The sequence below is a fragment of the Bos grunniens genome, chromosome 17, assembly GCF_055505025.1.
Source record: "Bos grunniens cultivar Pamir isolate PY7600 chromosome 17, Bosgru_T2T1.0, whole genome shotgun sequence".
Taxonomy (NCBI): domain Eukaryota; kingdom Metazoa; phylum Chordata; class Mammalia; order Artiodactyla; family Bovidae; genus Bos; species Bos grunniens.
In genome coordinates this window covers 56252056-56274136 of record NC_141181.1, presented here as the reverse complement: position 1 = coordinate 56274136, position 22081 = coordinate 56252056, and the positions used below count along the sequence as shown (strand labels likewise).

Sequence of the window (22081 nt, the reverse complement as noted above, 5' to 3'; positions counted from 1 at the left end):
ATCCGAGCACTCCTAGATCTGAGAAGTAGAGCCTTTGTTTTTATCACTGAAAGTTGCTATGGAGATACCATGTGCATCTGTCTCCAGAGATGCACAGAAAAAAACGGTAGAAGCCACGAACCTTTTAAAAAAAAAAATGTCCTTCAGGAATATTGACAACTATAGTTGGAAGAGGGGTGAGTGAACCACTGTACTTGAACTCCGAGTTGAAATCCCTCCTGAGTAAGTTGTGGGTCACACTCTAGGCTGCAGTGTGGTGTGTCCTGAGGGTGGGGAAGCACTGAATCAGGAGTCAGGAGACCTAGTTCAGCCACTGTGACCCAGTTCCCTGCATGGCGTTGAAGAAGTCCTTTCCTCTCTCTCGACCTCAGTTTCTCCACCTGCAGAATAGGGACTTTGAAAGAGAGGCTCCAGTCAACTTCCACAGCAATCAATATTCTTCTTTATGTGTAGAGCTCATCAGTGCCAGGGCAGTGATCCTCAAAAGCTGGGGAAATTGCATAAATGAAAAGATTAGGCTGGGTAATATAGTAGGGAGTGGGGAGGTCTATGGCAAACAAGAATTCTCCTGCACAGCTAAAGGAAACAACCTCTGCCTAGCTCTACTCATTTCACCATGTGAAAATGGGATCCAGAGCTTATCATTTTCAAGAGAGACCAGTAACCTCAGTACTTCATATGAGGATATCCCCAGTTTGTAGAATTCTGACCAGTTAAACATGTCTCCCCATGGGCCACCAGTTAGAAACCCCTGCTTCTAAGAAAGTATAAGGAAACCTTTTCCTTGTTTTGCCGAAAAGCAGTCCCTCCTGGTTGGAAACACAGCAGCCAATTAACACCACTCCTTGAGTGAAATACCAGACACAGAGAAGAAGCATTTGGGGATTTAAGTCAATTCAGGGAGAGTCAGTTCAATAAAGGGCAAGCAGGATGCCGAATCTGCCTATCACACCTCCCCCCACACACATTTTATTCTTCTGCCACTCTCAATTAATCAGAAGTGTCAGCCCTTCACTTTGGATTTCCTGGCTGTGGCTGTTAATTGAATTTTAATTAATGGCAACTTTAGGAGCACAGAATGAAATCCTAATGCAAGGAAGATGTGCACAGAACTCTGTGTGTGGAAAGCTCTTCTGTGATCATCCCAGCCCATCCTCTCTGTTGTACAGATGAGGGAGTGGAGGTAGGGGAATAACCTGCTCCAGGCAAGTCCCTGGGCTCTGGGTCCAATGCTCATTGCAAGACTCCAGGCTGCCCTGGTGACACAATCTGTCCAGTCTTCAAAAATGACATTGATGTAAAAGAGTCCAGAATCAAGAATTCATGTTGTGCCAGGTGAGACAGGAAGAGCTGACTTCCACAGGTATTATCCCAGAGCTCTGATATTCTCTCTCCCTAGTGGGGGCAGGGAGCAGAAGGGCCCTCTGACGGTCTGGCAAGCTCTCGTCCAGTTGCAGTGCCGTAACAAAGGGGACACTGCATCAGGCTGCTAATTTATCAAAGGGGAGAGCATGTCAGCTTTGGGCATTTGTTTTTTCTTTATCTCAGTCATTCTCTAACTTCATATACTCCCTTGGAGATCTGGTTAAAGCCAGTTCGAACTCCAGGTCCCTAGGCTATCAAATTCTGAAACATTCCATCACTTGTGTGGCATTTCACTGAAGATTTGTTGGCGGAGGTGGTGTTCACAGGGAGACATCACATCTTAAAACCCACAGCCTTCTCCCATCTCTCTTCCCTGACCTTCTCTTTGCCTTGTGTAATGGAGAAATCCCTTCCCTCTTCCGGAACAGGGAGGTTCCACCTACACTCAGGGCCCCTGAAGTAGTGATAGCTTACTGTGAACAGTGAAGAAGAAGATTTAGCTTCGGGACCAGGGACCGGGCTTGATCACTCAAGAGATTTTGTATAGCAGAGTTTTATTAAAGTATAAAAAGGGACAGAGAAAGCTTCTGACATAGACATCAGAAGGGGAACAGAGAGTGCCCCCGTTGCTAGTCTGAGCAAGGGAGTTATATACTTTTTTTAATTAGTTATTACAATAAATCAAAAGAATGTCTCAAGGTTGTAAAGATCTTACTAGATCCACTCCCATAATTTACATTTTAAGATAACAGGATTAGCCAGAAGGTTTTCAGGAAGGAGAAACTGTCCTCAAGCAGGATACATTGTTGTTATATAATCCTTAGTACAGAGTTTAAACTGAGCTGTTTGTTATGTAATCATCAGTTCTGGGCTTAAAGAAAAAAACATTTTATGTAACTAAGACTAAGGAATGTAGAGGGAAAAAAAAAAAAAAAAGATGTTTGTCCTTTCCTCCTCCTTGAGAATTCCAGACCCCTATCTCTGCTTTGAGAGTCCCCGACCCCAGTCTCCTCCTTGGGGACCCCAGACTTCTTATCAACCTCCCTAGAAATTGACTCTCTTAGTAGCCAGTCAAAAAATAACTTCTGATAACACACTGTGGACTCCCTGAGATGAGGCCTGCTGAAAGCCACCCTCTCCACCCTGTTGATCAGACAGGGTGGAGAGGGTTGTGTGTCTTCAGGTGTGCCTCTCCTTATCTTCTTCCCTAGGGCATCTCACACTATGAGTTTCAGCCAAAGATCTCAGACTGCCCTCTAAGGGCTTTCATTTCAAATGTTCTCAAATGAAATTGTTTCTATTTTAATGGAGTGTAAACTGTAGCCCAGACCTGCATTGAGCTCTTACCCGGAGTAGCTGAGTAAATTGGGACAGGTTAGGAAACCTAAGACTTGAATCATGAATTAATGAGGACATAACCACACAAAGTACATTCTAAAGTGACAGCCAGTCATGCAAGAGGGTGTGCGCGCGCACACATACCTGTAACCTGCCCACACTGACTCCTTTCAAAAATTCACATTCCTCTCACAGGACTTTCTCTACCTTCCGCCTTTTACCTCCTAAGACTTGTCATCTCGGTCTTCCCGCCCACCTCCATCATGGCTCCTCCCCTTCTCCTCATCAGTCAAATCTGCCTCCCCCAACTCCACCTCCTGAGTGTAAAGGCTAGAGCTTTCTCCATTTCGTATTCTTCAGAAAACCCCAGCGAATATAAATCTGTATTCTTTGAGGCCCAGGTGTCATCTGGTGAACACAAAGTTGATACCTAGAATTGGGGCGGTGAAAAACAAGATGCAGCTTAAAGAAATTAGACCCACCCTCCCCTAGTTTAAAAATCAACTCTGATGGTTACACAAGGAAAGTCGAAACGTATTCTGGTTCATGGCAGCGTCAATGGATTACATGTTCAGCTTCCTGTGGTGACTACTGGGAATCATGGTGCTCACTGAATAGAGGAAGCGGCGTCAAACTTGCTTCTGGTAATACACACGTATAAATGACGTCAGCGTGTGGCAGGTTTCCCCAGACCCAAAATATATCTCATGGTGTTTGGAAAGAGTCAAAAAGAATTTACATTCAGAGCCAAGGTTTTGCTATTTTTCTTCCTTCCCTCCCCGCTCCCCTCCTTCCTTCATTCTTTCTAAAATCCCCCTTTCTTATTTCTTTTCTTCAGACCAAGAAATTCAAAATCCCTGTAGCACGCCCCACCACCCGCAAACCAAGCCGGCGAGGCTCCACCCTCAGTCTGTCTCGGACGAGTGGAGGGTCATCCCCCCAGAGCAGCATGGTCTCCGTGAACCCGGGCTCAGATGAACCTCCAAGTGTGATCACCCAGGCGACAGGCAGCAAGGACATCGAGGACAATGAATCGTCTTCGACCAAGCCTGAAGAAGAGCCTCTCCACGTCAGTAAGTCCTGCCTTTGATCTGACCAGTCTGCGCTGACTCTGCCTTGAAGCCAGGCAGCATGAGCCCCATATGCTTCACCTTTACCCCACTCAGTTAAAGAAGACACAGGTCCTCTAGCCCTGGTCAATTTCCAAGGACCCCTTTGCTTTCCCGCAGTGGAAATCAGAAATAAACTCTAACCTGGGTTACTCTGGACCATTACTACTTGGGAGACAGCCCATGGTCATCAATTGCTCTTTTTAAAACTTTTAATACTGTATTTTACTTAGCCCAATTTAGAAAATATTGTCATTTTAACATGTAATCCTATAAAAAAATATTGATACAGTATTTTATGTTTTCATACTATATTTTTGAAATTCGGTACCTGCTTTTTTAAACAGCTTTATTGAGATATAACTTGGCATACCATAAAATTCACTTGTTTTAAGTATACAGTTCAATGATTCTTTGTAAATTTATAGTTGTATAACCATCACCACCATCTGATTGTAGAACATGTCAATCAACCCCAAAGGAAAGCTCATGTCCATTGACAGCCCTCCTTTCCCACCACAAACTTACTTCCTGTCTCTGGAAATGTGCCTTTTCTGGATATTTGATAGAGGAAGTTGTATTACACTGTGACCCCTTTTCTAAGCCTCCTCTGACGCTTTCCCAGTGGCCTCCCTCCTCCGAGTCTAACCAGTTGCCTACTGCAGCCAGTGGCACCTCCCCAAACTCTTTTGGACCCCGCCCTCTTTACTCCTATCTTTTGTCTTAGTTTAGAGATAGAAAGCTAGGGCACATAGGCTAGTTCCTGCCATCCATGTGTTATTTAGCACAGAAGTCTTTGTTTTTAAAAAAAAAAAAAGTAGGAGTGACTTTTTAAGCTTGAGAGTTTGGACATCGAAATCCTGGCTTTAAAAAACGTTACTGTTTGTGGCAACAGTTGGCCAGCAACCTGTATGAAAATATTCAACTGGAGCTGCCCTTCCTAAGTGGGGCGTATGCTCTTCACTGCAAAGTTTTCCCTGACTTTCCTCTTAATTCTTCATATTTTTACTTGCTTGTATAAGTCATTAAGTGCATGCATGCTCAGTGGTGTCTGACTCTATACAACCCCATGGACTGTAGCCCACCAGGCTCCTCTGCCCACGGGATTCTCCAGGCAAGAATACTGGAGTGAGTAGCCATTCTCTTCTTCAAGGCATCTTCCCAACCCGGGGATTGAAGCCCCAACTCCTGTGTCTTCTGCATTGGCAGGTGGATTCTTTACCATGGAGCCACCTGGGAAGTCCCATTAGGTACTTAATTTTCACTTAATACAACGACATCTCCTTATTTCAGGTAGGAACTTCTTTTGGCTAGGTATGGAGACCTGAAAAATACTAGTTTAAAAAAGATAAAAATTTATTAACTTTTTTTTTTTTTTTTTTGCAGGTTAGAGGTAGTGAAAGTTGCTCAGTTGTGTGCAACTCTCTGCAACCCATGGACTGTACAGTCCATGGAATTCTCCAGGCCAGAATACTGAGAGGGTAGCCATTCCCTCTCCAGGGGATCTTCTCAGCCCAAGGATTAAACCCAGGACTTCCCTGGTGGCTCAGACGGTAAAGCGTCTGTTTACAATGCGGGAGACCCAGGTTCAAGCCCTGGGTTGGGAACGGGAGAAGGAAATGGCAATCCACTCCAGTACTATTGCCTGGAAAATCCCATGGACAGAGGAGCCTGGTAGGCTACAGTCTATGGGGTCGCAAAGAGTCGGATACGACTGAGCGACTTCACCTTCACTCCTGTACTGCAGGCAGATTCTTTACTAGCTGAGCCACCAGGGAAGGCCAGATTAGAGATAGGGTGGTTCCAAAAGATCATGAGGGATCCTACTTCCTCCTGTCTTTCTTCTTCACCATGGATCACTTCCTGGTCCAGAATGGCCGCTGGAATGCCAGTCATCAGAGTCACATCCTTGGACGGAAGCAGAAGGAAGTAGGTGAAGTAGAAAAGTGCTCACTTCCAACCGAGTTTAAGCAGTCTTCTCAGAAGCTTCATACAACATTTCTCCTAAAATCTCATGGCCCAGAACTTAGCCACAGGACTTTGTCACAGCATTTAGTCCTTTAGTTGCAAAGGATGTTGGGAAATTGGGGTAATAAATGCTTCCTCCCATGCCCAGCCCCCTCCCCCCAACACACACAGAGTACATATGCATACATATATTTCTGTTACTAAGGAAGAGAGGGGAAAGGAGTGTGAGCTCCCTTCAGGCATGGAACAATGTCTTACCTTCAGCCTGGCGCACGGCAGGTGCACAGAAATGGCTGGGAGATGCATTCCCACCAGAGACCGACATCCAGAGAGAGAGTTCTTCACCCTCCAGCTCCTCACCCTTCTCCTCTATTCATCCCTTAAACTCTGCTGTGTTTGTCAGAGCCTTCTCAAAAGTAGATTAATTTCCCAGACTTTCATTGCCTTCTAAAACCTCCTCAAATTGATTCTGAATTCATGAATCCTATTCTGAGAGATACACCATCTGACCAAGGTTTAATTTCCAGGGCTGGCTGCATAATGAAGTCTTTGTAGACACAAATCACTGTGGACAGCGGGCCGTGGCCTCTGTGTGGACTGGTCTCCTCTCAAGTCAGTGATCAGGGGATTCCAGAGAAACAAAAACCCAGGCCGTTCTCTTGGCAGTCTTGAAGCTGCTGGTCTTGAAATTGTTAGAGGAAAAACTCACTTTAGTAACTCAAAAAGAAGGGTCCTGTGGCTTCTACTGTCCCCCCAACCCCTTGAACCAACCCCATACAACAAAAGGACTCCCACTCTTTTCCCCCAAAGGGAGGGTATAGTTGCTCTCAAGTAAGGTTCTTAGACTGGCTGGGGATGGGCAATGGAGGAGGGAATTAGAATTTTTTCTTTAGGGGTGTGGCTTGTCATCCAGAACCAGAGGATGCTGTCATCTCTGAGCATTGGGTAATGGTGTATCCGTAGCCCTGGGGACTAAGAACTAGGCAGGTTCCTCCAAGTGTGGGCATCTGTCACAGGGCTGTCTTCCTCAGGGAAACTATCTCATGGCGTCTGTACCTTTTGTAAACAAGTCTCTCCTTTCAGGTAGCCTTTGTGGGTAAATGCGGGCCTCACAGCCCCAAGACTTTGTGCCAGTTCATACACATCCAGCCTCAGCTATGGGATGGATGTACCTCGATGTTGGTGGGCACCATTCCTGCCCAGAGGCATTACTGGCTAGCAGGAAAAAAACAAGCAAACTTCAGTGCCTTAAGTGGCATATGGAGCCGTAGAGGGGATTCTCTGGGAGAGCTGCCCAGTGTGCTGGGTCGCTTTGGGCATTCTCTGGGATCCACCCACTAGACTGATTTGCTTACGAGTAGGGGCAGAAATGAGGGAGCAGAGAAGGGAAGAAAGCCAGAGCTCCCTCAATAACAGGCTTCTGGACACACCACAAGGATGCTGGGATGCGTAGCAGGAGGGGAGGTGGGCATGACAAGACAAAAAGGAAGGTCAGAGTCAGGTCAAATGGAACCCTGCCCACAGGATACTAGGAAGGTGAACTGCTTGAGAATGAGGAAGGTGGAGTAGAAAATGGCTAAATGTTGATGATTATCACAGCCCAGATGGCTGAGGGGAGGTCTCTGAGGAGAACAGCCTCTTCCCAGCACCCAGTGATGCGCTCACAAACCAGGCTGGACATGAACGGTCCTGGGAAGCGCTGGCTTCACCCGTCCAGGTATGGCTTTTGAGACTTAGCCCCGAGGCGACTACAGACACAGACTGAAGGAAAGTGTCTCCATTGGCGTTGTGTTCCTTCATCAATATTCCACATCTAGCTCAGAGCTTTCCAAACCCTTCCTGTTTTTTCTCTCCTTAGTCATTTACTTATTTATTCTGCAAATATTGACAGTGCCTGGATGACAAGCACAGTGCCAGCTACTTACCCATCTGTATCCGTATAAAGCACTTAGAGCTTCTACTCTCCTACTCACCCTGAAGCATGTAGCTTACTCCAGATATATGTTATTTTCCAGCTGTTAAGAGTGTCCATGTACTAGATTCCTGGAGCCGCCTTAACAAAAGACCATGTCCTGGGTGAAAACAGCATTAGTTTATTGTTTCACAATTCTGGAGGTTAGACTCCAAGGTGTCAGCAGGGCTTTGTTTCTTGTGAAATCTGTGTGGAAGAACCCTTCCCTGCCTTTTTTAGCTTTTAGCGGTTGTTGGCATCCTTGACAGTTTGGCTTGTACATGCAGCCACAGTCCAGTCTGCCTCCGTCCTCACATGGCCATCTTCTTCACTTATTACAAAGACACCAATCTATTGGATTAAGGGCCCACTCTACTTCAACGTGGAGCTTCCCATTTGGTTCTAGTGGTGACGAACCCTCCTGCCCATGCAGGAGACGTAAGAGACACAGGTTTGATCTCTGGATCAGGAAGATCCCCTGGAGGAGAGCATGGCAACCCACTCCAGTATTCTTGCCTGAAGAATCCCATGGACACAGGAACTTGGCTAGCTACAGCCCATGGGGTTGCAAAGAATCGGACACGACTGAAGAGACTTAGCATGCACACATGCCATTCCAGTGTATCCTCATCGTTACTACACCTGCAGCCACCATATTTCCAAATAAAAACATGAATAATTTATATTCTGAGGTACTGAGGATTAGGACTTGAACATTATCTTTTGAGAGAACTCAAGTCAACACACAGTAGTCAGACACAGAGAAATATTTCTACATTGTATAAAAAGCAACAATACAAAGTACGGAAATACAAGTCAACTAGTGTGATGACACAGAGAAGGCAATGGCACCCCACTCCAGTACTCTTGCCTGGAAAATCCCATGGATGGAGGAGCCTGGTAGGCTGTAGTCCATGGGGTCGCTAAGAGTCGGACACGACTGAGCGACTTCACTTTCACTTTTCACTTTCATGCATTGGAGAAGGAAATGGCAACCCACTCCAGTGTTCTTGCCTGGAGAATCCCAGGAACCGGGGAGCCCGTTGGGCTGCCGTCTATGGGGTCACACAGAGTTGGATACAACTGAAGCGACTTAGCAGCAGCAGCAGCAGTGTGATGACGAGTAGGGAGAGCGATGGTGAGCTGGAGAAAGCCCTGAAAGTCTGAAGGCCCCATTAGCACACAACAGTGATGAGCCCCACCTCGGAGTCTTTACAGGGAAGCTGGAGGCCTGGGTGTTTTTATGGGAAAACCACCAGTTTTAACAAGTTTGGGCATCCCAGTCCAATCTGATCCAATCAGCCTATGGGTCACCATTTTGGAACCTCAGGCCTATACGGTAAGAGAAGGTTTTCCCCCATAAGGTGATTTCTTGATTTCTTCTTGGAAGTAGAAGCAGTGCTCTCAGGCTGCAGTAGAGTTCCAGGGGGCAGAGGATGCAGAGAATGGCATGAGACAGGAGGAACAAAGAGCAGCTAAGACCCACAAGGCCTCACAGGCCACAGGGAGGAATCTAGATGGCATTCTAAAGGAGATGGCTGGTCACTGGTAGGAGGCAGAGGAATCATGTTTACAGCCTGTCAGACGTCTAGACCCTGGTCTTATCCTTCTCCAGCTCCCCAGTGCTCCGAAGTGAAGTGAAGTGAAAGTTGCTCATTTGTGTCCAACTGTTTGCGACCCCATGGACTATACAGTCCATGGAATTCTCCAGGCCAGAATACTGGAGTGGGTAGCCTTTCCATTCTCCAGGGGATCTTCCCAACCCAAGGATCGAACCCAAGTCCCCCCATTGCAGGCAGATTCTTTACCAGCTGAGCCACAAGGGAAGCCCAAGAATACTGGAGTGGGTAGCCTATCCCTTCTCCAGTGGATCTTCTCAACCCAGGAATCAAACCAGAGTCTCCTGCATTGCAGGTGGATTCTTTACCAACTGAGCTATCAGGTGCCAGTGCTCTAAAGCCAAGGTGATATCAGGCTGGGAGCTGGGCCCTGACCTGCACAGTCCTGTCTCACAGGCACCCTGCAGACAGTGACTTCTTGTGTTCCCATCAGATCTGCAGAAGCTCCTAGAGATGGTTCGGGAAGATGCCCGGAGAACAATCACCATGGAAAATGAGATGCAAAGACAGGCACCCAGGTATATTCTCTTGCTACCTGGTCAAATAAAGGATGTCAGCATCAGAGTGATATCGTTCAGGCCAGCAGTGCCCCGTGGTTGAACATTTTCTCTGTGACAAGTGCTGAACCGTATACTTTGTTCACATATATCACCTCCCTGAGTCCTTCCAACATCCCCACAAGGTAGGTACTGTTGTCTGTATTTTACAAATAAGGAAATGAGGTTCAGAGAGGGTAAGGAACTTGTTTCAGGTCACCCAGATAACAAATGGTAAGGCGACAACTCAAATCTGCAACTTTCTTATTCCAAAAACGTTTCCTTTAACTACTACGCTGCCCTTCTTCCCAGGAACCCAAAGCTTATTCATTCATTCTTTTAGTGAGTATTTATGAATATGGATGGACCAACTGTACTTATTATTGCAGGAAGTGTTATGAAAGAAATCTCAGAGCTGTAAGAGGAAGTAATAGGAGCATCTGATCTCGTCTGGGATGGGGATCAGAGAAGCTCCCTCCAAGGAGGAAACTTTGAGCTGAGATTTTGGATGAAGCATGAAGAAGAGCTAGCTAGCCCGAGTTACTAGAGGAGCAGGGAGAGCGGGCAAGGGGAGTGAATATTGCAGGCGTGCATGTGCAGACATGCTCAGAACGGACCGAAATGCGGCCAGAATGGGGTGGGGAGAGGTATACGTCCGCTGAGACCTTGGAAGCCACCTCTAGGATTCTGATTTCTAACCATGGAGCAAAAAGAATCCCTTTGAAGTTTCGAGCTGACAGACAGCCAATGTAATTGGCTCAGAGCGTCAGGACTTGAACCCGAGGTGTCCTCCTTCTGGCGGAAAGCCCCAGGCACTGGATGTCTGACCCTCTAAAAGCCTTGGAGACCATGCAGGCTAGAGCTGAAGCTCCCTTCCCAAGCGTGGATCCCTCTGAGTAAGCAAATTACTTCCCGAGAATAAATGAGGCACGAGAGAGGTTCATCATCGCCTTCAGCCTACTAGGATGCCGGCTATGACTTATTGGTTATTGTTATTACCATAATTACAGTTCACCAAGCACGCTCACATGCGTCTCACCCGCCTCTGCTTGTTCATGATGAATTGGCGGCTGCTGCTGCTTCAGCTTGCTTCGGGGCCCTGAAGGGTGGCTCTGAAGGCACGCGGTGACAGTGTTGGCCCTTACGGCCCCAGCCTCTTTGCCTGACTTATCAGCATCAAAGACAGACGACAGTGATGAAGCATCAGCTCAAGAAGCTCCTTCCCTGTGTGAGCACTCACGTCATGAACACTGGCTTTGGAATCAGACTGACGTGGGCTCAAGACGTAGTGCCTTTGAACAAGTCCCTCAGCCTTTCTCTAAACCTTAGTTTTCTCATCTGTAGAATGAGCTTGTGTATCATCCAGGCATTGGCAGTGGGACCAAGCAGAGGAGGGTTGAGCTCCATTTCCATGAGTTAATGGCTGTGTGCTGTTGAGCAAGTTGCTTCACCTCTCTGAGCCTGATTCCAATTCTGTTAAATGAGGCTCCTTAATAACCTATCCCAAAGGGCTGCAATGAGAATTAAATGATAATATCCTGGTAAAGTGTTTTCATTATTATGGAAATAATGTCTACGCCACCAAGTCACATTAAGCATTTAGTGAGATGATGCATTTAACATATTAGCCTGTGCCTGGCATATTGTAAGCATGTAAAGATTGGTGACAGTGGAGGTGGTGGCTGCTTTGATTTCATGTGCAGTGTCCTGGGGAACCTTTGCAGCACTTTGCTGAGACAGATAGATTAACCAGTGCCCAATTCCTTTGTCCCATCTCATAGATGGAGAAGGATGACTTGCTTCAGGCACTCAAAGACTAAACCACACAAGAACCTGGTTCTCACAAAACTCTTCACCTGGCCACTGCATTCACTTTAATGATAAAATAACCATGGTTACAGTGCAAGAACCTGTTGAAATTTCCCATCTGCTTCCATTCCTCTAGGAGAAAAGTCTCCCTAATCTGTCACAAAGACAGCAAATATTGGAGGCTTCTCTGCAGAGCTGCACAGAGCCAGTTAGGGAAAGCTGCAGGTTTTCATTTGCCTGATTCACTTTAAAAATGTGGATTCCTCTTTCACTTTAGACACCAAATCTGCTCCCATCAAGACAGACATAGAGTTCTGGGCTTATTAGAAACCCCTGAAACCCTGCCTTTCCAGCCCCGAGCCTCAAGGGCCAGACTGCCCTTTGGTCCCATGTCTTCGTGTGTTCAGACTGATATAACAAAAAATACCGTAAACTGAGGGGCTTGTGAACAACATTTATTTTGCACAGTTCTGGAGGCTGGAAAGTCCTGGATCCAGATGCCAGTAGATTCAGTGTCCAGCAAGGACTCTCTTCTTCATAGACAGCTGCCTCCTCACGTGGTAGAAAGAACAAGCTAGTTCTCCAGGGTCTGTTTTACAAGAGCATCAGTTTCAATCATTAGGGCTCCCCCATCATGATCTAATCACCTCCCAAAGGCCACCACCTCCTAACAGCATCCTCTGAAAGGTTAGGATTCAGCATATGAATTTGGCGGGCGGGTAGAGGGGCAATAGTAGTACCATAAACATTCAGATCATAACATTGTTTAGGAAGATGACCTTTTCTAAAAATCCTCTAACAGTCTTTCCCAAACATCCCGAAGATCAGAATCAGCTGGGGCACTTGTGAAAACCACAGATTTATGGTCTTCATCCCAGACACGCTGAACCAAAATCCCTAGAGGAAACCATATTTTTTAACAAGCACCTTGAGCAGGCATTGTTTCGTGGTGTGTCAGGAAATTCTAAGGTTTTCAAAGTATGTTCTCTGCGAACCAAAGTCAGAAGACTGTATGCATGTGTGTGTGTGTGTGCAGCTTTGGGGTCCCACTCCAGGCCTAATGTTTCCAGATCTCTAGGAATGTAGCTCAGGAGTTTACACTTGCATTCTGAGCCATTCCTCCAGGTGACTCATATGCCCTCCTATAGAACCTAGGATCCCCGCTGTAGATGAGCACCCTCCGTTCTCCCATGGATGTTTACTGCCTCAGAGCGTCATATGTTCAGAGCCTTATTAAGTGACTCATCTTGCTTTGCAGCATCTTGTCAGTGCTCAGACAAAACAAGAGCGATTCTGCCTATAAGGACATGCAGACCACCCGCAAATCAAGGTAGGAAGGCGTGGGGCCCTAGCAGGTAAGTCAGGAGGCAACACACAGTTCCAGGGGGCATTGCAGAGACACCCTCACCAGACTGTGGGAAGGGGGGCAAGGAGGGGATCTTCTTCCTTCTTCACTGGAAATAAGTTACTTGACTCCCAGGGCTTGGTGGTGAGTATTCAGCCGTTACTTCCCAACAATCGTGTGCCATAAAGTTAGTCTTCTCTGGTAGTGGAGAGATGAAGGGGGGAGGGTGTGTCTTGGAACTACCCCTTCCCTCTTTACTCAGGTGACTTGTAATGGGGCAGGGCAGGTCTGCCCCCAATTTACTTGTTCATGTAGAGAATACTTCTCAGTCCCCACTATGTCCCAGGAGCTATGCTCGGCTCTTTTGAGATTCAGCAGCAAACAAGACAGATGCAGTCTGCCCCGTGGGTAGAGCCCGCTATCTGGTCTGGCATCATAACTCCTTCTGTGAAATAGACTCTTTGACCATCCAAGAAAGCTTATGGATTCCTTTCAGCAAAATGCTTCCAAATGCAGACTATAAACTATAGAAGTTTACAAAGAAATCTATAGTAATATTGATTACAATATTGTAACCAAATATGAGATATATAGTCATCTGTGAGCTTCATCAGCAATGCCTTATATAATAAGACATAGCAGCAGCTCTGATAACTACTATAATTTTGGATTAGTGTCAAGTGTAAATGATTTTTCAAAGTATCTCCCATAATTTTAATGTGATGTATAAAAACCTGTGATTTCCATTTCTGTGAAAGGCTAAAGATGCAACCTGTTGGTTTTTTTTTTTTTTTTTTTTTCCATCTGCATTCTTGGACTCCTTGAATCCTGCCAGTGGTTAAGAGCTACTGTTCTAATGGGAGAGTCATGCATTTATCAAGTAATCCCACAGAGATAGTTGTGTAATCATGACCATAAATAGCATTCTGAAGGAGAATTATGGAGGATTAGGTGAATGTTGAGCACCAGGACTCTAACCAAGGCTGAGTCTGACATTTAAGCTAGGACCTGAGGGAAAAAGAAGAATTAGCTAGTCTGTGGCTGGGAACAGTAGGATCTGAAATCTGCATTCATTCTGAGCAGTTTCTCCAGGTGATTCCTGTGCCGTCCCATAGAACCTAGGATCCGTGCTGTGGAGGAAATAGAAGGAATAGCATTCCAAACAGAGGGAACAGATGTGCAAAGGGTCTGCGGCAGGAGGAAGCTTAGAGGCACTAAGCAAAGACCAGTAGGGCTGAAATTCAAGGAGGGTCAAGGAAAGGATTGACTGAGACAGGCAGAAGGGGCCTTTGTTGTTGTTGTTGTTGTTTTTAATCACAGCTAATAACACTACTTCCTTCACTTCCTGCCTCCCCCTGAGTCACACTATCAGCTCTAGAAGAGAGCCATCTATAGGAGGAAGGTCAAAGCCCACTTGCTCCCCCAAAGAATTCACCAGCAGAGGTAGGGGCAGCTGGTTGGAATCCAAATGCAGTGCCTTCTGGGTATTATTACCAGGGCTCTGGTCTCTAGCTAGATGGGATAAGGGTTTGCTCCATCACCTGCCAGACCTGAGACCTCTGGGTCCAGTCCCATGAGCCTCTGGGAAAAGCAGCAAAGGCCCGACCCTTTCCTGTGGGGAGGGGTCTGAGAAATGACTGGCCTCGCTGAAGAAGTCCAACATGTCACAGAGCAGGAAGGGGAGGATTTGCCACACATCACAGGCATAAGGAAAATAGTTTCACTCTCTAGAATCACACAGATAAAGCAGTCAAGTCAGTGTCTCAAATGTTGGGAAGACACAAAGCGGGGCAGATGTATGAGAGAAGATGCTGGACATGGGTGCTGAAGGCCCAGGTCACTGGAGGAGGACCTAGCAGAAGGTATGGGGGGACAGGGATGAGCAAAGAGCTTCACCCCATCTAGGGACCCCAGCCAGGCAGTCACAGGAGGGAGCAGCCACTTAAGGAATTCAGTCACCTCCCAACCTAGAAAGGGTCAAACGGCACCAGGAGTTGCCTGATCACAGATGAGGAAACTGACGCTCCAGAGCAGAGGCGCTTCTCCACAGCCCAGGAGTAGACAGTGCCAGGGCTGGGCTCTGAACCCAGCTCTGCCTGTCTCCCAAATTGAGTGAAATGGGTGTTCAGCACCAGGGTCCAGTTCAGATAAGAGAATCCTTGGATGAAGAGGCAGCCTGGGGCTGGGACCACCCCAGACAGCATGACCAGGAGGACTTGCCCCTCCCCAGATCTGCACTCAACCCCAGGAGAAGCTCAAACAGAGAGGAGGATGGGAGTGTCCACAGTGAACCTGTCCTCCAGGTGGAGAGACTGATTTTATAAAGAAGAAGCTGGGTTCCTGAAAACTTGTCATCCCAATAAAATGCCGAGGCAGTAGGCCACCACTGGACTAGGAGAGTCAGAGCAGCACTTGTTCTAGGCCATGAGATTGGGCAGGATTTGGGCAGCTGGGGAAGAAACAAGGAAGACTCTCCAAGCAGAGTGTCCAGTGGGAGCAGAGACCAAAGTGTGGGGAAAATACGCAGTTCTATCAAATGCCTTGATTAGAACCACCACACTCACCTGAGGCTGGCAGATGTCATGGGGGCCCTGAGTCACCCTTTGGGGGGAAATCAGACTCCAGGCAACATGAAACCATTTTTCTGTGTCTCAGTGATAGATCCAGCAGTACAAGCGGGGACAGCCACTCCCAGGTGCTCCAGAAGAAGCTTAAAAGGTATGCCAGGTGGGCAACAGAAGGTGCCAGGCAAGAGGGACTGTGGCAACTGCAGCCCCCATCTTCCCAGGGATATAGAAATAATCCAGTGCCAACCAAACTCCCTGAAGCCATAGATACAACTGAAGGACAAAGGACTCCCAGGGCAAGGGGCTTATAGCCAAGATGTGGAGCAACCCATGCAGACAGTGGCAACAGATCCTTCCTCCATGCTGGCTCTTGTTGTTGTTCACTCAGTCCTGTCTGACTCTTTTCAACCCCATGAACTGCAGCACGCCAGGCTCCCTGTCCTTCACTGTCTCCTGGAGTTTGCTCAAACTCATGTCCATTGAGTCGATGATACCATCCAACCATTTCATCCTCTGTTGCCCCCCTTCTCCCTCTGCCCTCAATCTTTCCCAGCATCAGGGTCTTTTCAAATGAGTCAGCTCTTCGCATCAGGTGGCCAAAGTGTTCGAGCTTCAGCTTCAGCATCAGTCCTTGCAAAGAATATTCAGGGTTGATTTCCCTTAGGATTGACTTGTTTGATCCCCTTGCTGTTCAAGGGACTCTCAAGAGTCTTCTCCAGCACTACAGTTCAAAAGTGCTATATTCATTAGTGGTTATTCCTCAAAACTAGTTCTGTGAGGCAGGGGTACTGTCCCATTCTACAAGGAAACAGTCTGAAACCTGGCCAGATGAAACGTCTCACCAGAGGCCACATAGCTAAAATGTGGTGGTAGGCAGTTTGAACCTGAATCTCCCACCTCCCAGCTCAAGGTTCTATTTTCATCTCACTGTCCTTAGCACTTGCTGAGCTAAAGTGACCAGATGTCTCATCATGGGCTCATGTAATAATGCCTGAGTCACCAGTCCAACATTGTTGGGAAGGTCTGTTATTGCCTACATCCAGGGGAATGCTGAGGGAGGTCCCAGGTGAGGCTGGAGAACCTGGCTGTGTATTATTGCAAAGCACCTTGGGCCCCCAGGGATGCATCTGTCCCTTGGGCTTGGTCCCCTAAGCCCATCTTATCTGTGTCCACAGCCGTGCCAACCGTGACATCATCCAGTACAAGAGTGGGGTGTGTAACACCATGAGGGCCAAGTTTTACAGCGTGGCCCAGGAGGCTGGCTTCTGTCTACAGGATAAGATGGAAATCCTCATGAAGTAAGAGCACACGTGTATCCATTCACTCAAAGGACATTCATCTGGCACTTAGTATATAACCACCAGATGCTTGGTGTTGGGACGATAACAGGGAATGAGAAGGACATGTTCCCTGCCCTCAGGGAGCTTATAGTCTCCTAGAAAATATGGGCAGAGACAAAACAGCTGAACTGATAGATTTATAGGTACAATTTATAGTCACTGCTCCACAGTAAGGGAAAAGGGCTCTAGGAGAAGGAGTGAAACCATGAGGACCTAATGCAGACTGGTAATCCAGCAAGACCTCTCTAAGGAGGTGGCATTAAGGCTGAACCCTGACAAGTTGAAATTTATCTCAGAGACTTTGTTCACTTGTGCTCAGTCACTTAGTCATGTTCGACTCTGTGGCCCCTTGGACTATAGCCCACCAGCTTCTGCTTCCTCTGCCCGTGGAATTCTCCAGGCAAGAATACTGGAGTGGAGTGCCATTTCCTTCTGCAGGGGATCTTCCTGACCCAGCTCATGAACCAAACCCTAAAATGCTGGGAGAAAAGGGGTGGAAAAGGTAGAGATAAGGCTGGAAGTTGTCATAGGGGCTGAACAATCCAGAGCCTTAGGGGGTAAGTCACTCAAAGGACTTTATTCTGAGTAAATGGAAAGCCATCGAAATGTGTATATGGTTGACGGCATGGTTATATTTGTAATATAGTCTCTTTGGAGAGAGAAGATATATGCACAAAATGATGAAGGGCATGAGGAGGAGAGGAACCAACATGAGTTAAACACCTGCTGTGAGTCAGCACTAAGCTCAGCACTATACACGCATTATCATTTACTCCTCACCCCTGGGATCTAGGAATAATTATTTTCCTCCATCTTATCGATGAGAAAACGGGAAAGACAATCAAAAGTAGAGAGAGAATGAGGACTGATTAAAAAGTGGACTGGGTTTGGTAAGACAATGAGCATTTCAGGACCTTGGAGAGAGCTGTGGCTTCTTATGCCCAAAGCCCGCTGGTATCTTACAGGGTAGCTGAGAGGGTTAAGAAGGACCTCAAGAAGGAAAAGGTGTTTAACTCAGATCTCTGAGGGCAGCTAGGAAGGTAAAAGAAAAAAAGTATCTGATTCATCTTCCTCTTTCTCATACCATCTGTGATGCAGGCGCCAAGAAGAAAGAGGTATCCAGAAGTTCCTCTCTTTCAACCTTGTCTCAAATTTCCAAAAGGATATAGCCAAAATGAGACACCAAGTCTCCACGGTAAAAGCCGATGCAGAAGAAATTGCAGACCACTGGTAAAGATCCTGAGAGCCAGATAAGGCAGTCCCTGGGAAGGGTAAAGGCGTACTGGTGTTACACAGTTACATTCAATCCCATTATCCTCAAGGCAGAGAGGCATCACTCCAAAACTGTCCTGGGGCCCCAGGAGGGCCCCCCTCCCAAAACAGGCTATATCCAGAGTATAATCAGGCAAGAAACCCCACAGTTCCTGAGCCACAGATAATCTACCTAGCTGCACTCTCCATATTTACCTTCTGTTTGCTTCAGCTTGCAAATATAGACTCACTTGCCAACCCTTATAAGAGAAGCAGAAGAGGCAAATCAATCTGAAAATACCAACAGATCCTGAGGTCTATGGGGGGAGAACTATATTCCCCAAATAACTTAACTCTTAATGATACAAAGCCAGACAGGCATACTTCAAGAACACTGTGCCCCCAGCACAGGGGTGATAATAAATACAACACAAAATATTGCAAATTGAGTGATTCCTGGATGGTAGACACCCCTCCTAAGCACTTTTCATGAATTATCTATTTTATTCCCCACAAAAATCCTGAAGGGTACATATTACTCCCCACTTTACAAATCAGGAAACTTTAGGATTTAAACCCCTGTCTGACCTGTCTCTATACTTATCTGCAATATAAAATTGGAGTCTGATTTCCCACACCTCCATCCTGTCAGGGTGAGTAAATCAAGATCTTAGAGTAAGATAGGAAAGCCTAAAAATGTACCAAGAATCCCTTCAACAGTTTTAATAATGCAGAATGGGAGCTTACAAAGAGATCAGAATAAATATATAAACATACATCACAAATATAAAGCAGTATGAGCAGCCACAATGTATGATGGATGATCAAGTTTTTATTCAACTTTTTCTATAATCAGGGGAAAAACCCATTTTCCACGAGATAACACCCCTACCTTCACCCACACCTGAACCTCTAGGTTAGAACCTACCTTTTTCCCACTGTCTCAAGGACACATTCCCAAACTACCTTCACATGCTGTCATAATATTAATTTTTTTTGTTCAGTCAGTCATGTCCAACCCTTTGCAACCCCATGGACTGAGACACGCCAGGCTTCCCTGTCCTTCACCTTCTCCCAGAGTTTGCTCAAACTCATGTCCATTGAGTCAATGATGCCATCCAACCATCTCATCCTCTGTCCCTCCCTTCTCCTCCTGCCCTCAATCTTTCCCAGCATCAGGGTCTTTCCAGTGAGAAGGCTCTTTGCATCCAGTGGCCAAAGTAGGTTCTTAAAACCCACTGAAACACCAAAATCATGGCCCCTGATTGTTCATTTTCAGGAACATGGAAAATACACATACACAGACACATGTCCTCAGCAGCTGGTGTGTGAGAACCTCTTGCATCCTAGAAGGTATCCCACAAGTGTGTCCATGTCCTCCTTGGCTCAATTAACTCTCGAAGAGTAGCTTCAGAACCCCAGTATTTTTCCTTCCTTATAACTTTAAACATTGTCCGCTTGGCAGAAGAATCATCAATGCCTGTCTTTAAAACATGCCCTTAATTTTTGTTGCCGTTGTTGTTTAGTTTCTAAGACATATCTGACTCTTTTTGACCCCATGGACTGTAACCTACTGGGCTCCTCTGTCCATGGGATTTCCCAGGCAAGAATACTGGAGTGGGTTGCATTCCCTTCTCCAGGGGATCTTCCCATCCCAGGGACTGAATCTGTGTCTCCTGCATTACAGGTGGATTCTTACTGCTGAGCCACTGTACAAATCATGACTCTGGTTTTTACTATCCCTAAAAACAAAGACTTGCCTGATCTGTGGACACTTTACATTGAGTAGGGAGGAAAGTTCCCCAGATGAAGACTGTTGCTACCCTGGAGACATCCCAGGAGTGGTGGAGAGAGAGAGTGGAGATGAGGTCCTTTGGGTGCCCAGACCATCTGCCAGCAGTTTCCTAACTGATCCTCTCCCCTTGGAATTGAAGGTACTTTGACCTGCTGTCCAAACTCCCTGAGGATCTGAAGAATTTCCGCCCTGCAAGGAAGATCCTGGCAAAACTGCAGAAGTTTGGGGAAAACCTGGACCTGAGGATCCGACCGCATGTCCTCCTAAAGGTGCTCCAGGAGCTGAGAGCCTGGGAACTGTGCTCCCCGGACATTGCAGTGGCCATTGAGGTGACGAGCACTTCCTTTCCCTCATAACACCCCAGACGCACTCATTCTGGCCTCTCAACATCCAGGCACTGTTGAAGTTTTTCAGTTCAGTTCAGTCGCTCAGTCATGTCCAACTCTTCATGACCCCATGAATCACAGCACACCAGGCCTCCCCACCACCACCAACTCCCGGAGTTCACTCAAACTCATGTCCATCGAGTCGGTGATGCCATCCAGCCATCTCATCCTCCGTCGTCCCCTTCTCCTCCTGCCCCCAATCCCTCCCAGCATCAGGGTCTTTTCCAATGAGTCAACTCTTCGCATGAGGTGGCCAAAGTATTGGAGTTTCAGCTTTAGCATCAGTCCTTCCAAAGAACACCCAGGACTGATCTCCTTTAGAATGGACTGGTTGGATCTCCTTGCAGTCCAAGGGACTCTCAAGAGCCTTCTCCAACACACAGTTCAAAAGCATCAATTCTTCGGTGCTCAGCTTTCTTCACAGTACAACTCTCACATCCATACATGACCACTGGAAAAACCATAGCCTTGACTAGATGGACCTTTGTTGGTAAAGTAATGTCTCTGCTTTTCAATATGCTATCTAGGTTGGTCATAACTTTCCCTCCAAGGAGTAAGCGTCTTTTAATTTCATGGCTGCAGTCACCATCTGCAGTGATTTTGGAGCCCCCAAAAATAAAGTCTGACACTGTTTCCACTGTTTCCCTATCTATTTCCCATGAAGTGATGGGACCAGATGCCATGATCTTCGTTTTCTGAATGTTGAGCTGTAAGCCAACTTTTTCACTCTCCTCTTTCACTTTCATCAAGAGGCTTTTTAGTTCCTCTTCACTTTCTGCCATAAGAGTGGTGTCATCTGCATATCTGAGGTTATTGATATTTCTCCCGGCAATCTTGATTCCATCTTGTGCTTCTTCCAGCCCAGCATTTCTCATGAGGTACTCTGCATATAAGTTAAATAAGCAGGGTGACAATATACAGCCTTGATGTACTCCTTTTCCTATTTGGAACTAGTCTGTTGTTCCATGTCCAGTTCTAACTGTTGGTTCCTGACCTGCATATAGGTTTCTCAAGAGGCAGATCAGGTGGTCTGGTATTCCCATCTCTTTCAGAATTTTCCACAGTTTATTGTAATCCACACAGTCAAAGGCTTTGGCATAGTCAATAAAGCAGAAATAGATGTTTTTCTGGAACTCTCTGGCTTTTTCGATGATCCAGCAGATGTTGGCAATTTGATCTCTGGTTCCTCTGCCTTTTCTAAAACCAGCTTGAACATCTGGAAGTTCACAGTTCACGTATTGCTGAAGCCTGGCTTGGAGAATTTTGAGCATTACTTTACTAGCGTGTGAGATGAGTGCAATTGTGCGGTAGGCATTGCCTTTCTTTGGGACTGGAATGAAAACTGACCTTTTCCAGTCCTGTGGCCACTGTCGAAGTTTCTTAAAAGGCATAAAAGCCTTCATGGAACTCATCATCCAGTAGAAGAGGCATTGTCCTGTGACCTTGATTGTTCAATTCCAGGGGACATTATATTCTATGTAGATGATGCCCCCGGTAAACTTGGAGTCTTTGGAGAAACCTAAATGAATGGACATGTGAGTGCAATAACTGACAGTCATAGTGAGCAGCACCCTGAATCTTGCAACTAAAATCGTGGCCTGTGGACCTCACATTGGTGCGTGTTAGAAACACAGCATCCCAGGCTCTGAACTGTATCTGACCAGCTCAGCGTCTGTGTTTCAGTGAGATGCCAGGTGACTGA

At 46.6% G+C, this 22081-nt stretch overlaps 1 protein-coding gene across 38 annotated transcripts in view; it reads left to right on the top strand.

The window, feature by feature from the left end:
- CCDC60 (coiled-coil domain containing 60) overlaps positions 1-22081 on the top strand; it is a 286332-nt gene that overhangs the window by 262316 nt on the left and 1935 nt on the right. For 29 of the 38 annotated variants that reach the window (XM_086347873.1, XM_086347871.1, XM_086347870.1 and 26 more), the window contains 7 exons: positions 3542-3776; positions 9784-9868; positions 12954-13025; positions 15696-15758; positions 16783-16905; positions 18046-18177; positions 20133-20322. In XM_086347873.1, the coding sequence (XP_086203999.1) occupies positions 3542-3776; positions 9784-9868; positions 12954-13025; positions 15696-15758; positions 16783-16905; positions 18046-18177; positions 20133-20322 (900 nt within the window). Of the gene's footprint in view, positions 1-3541; positions 3777-5021; positions 5106-5198; positions 5366-9783; positions 10033-12953; positions 13026-15695; positions 15759-16782; positions 16906-18045; positions 18178-20132; positions 20323-22081 lie in introns of those variants that run through there. The other 9 variants (XM_086347877.1, XM_086347881.1, XM_086347900.1 and 6 more) reach the window with 4 other exon arrangements.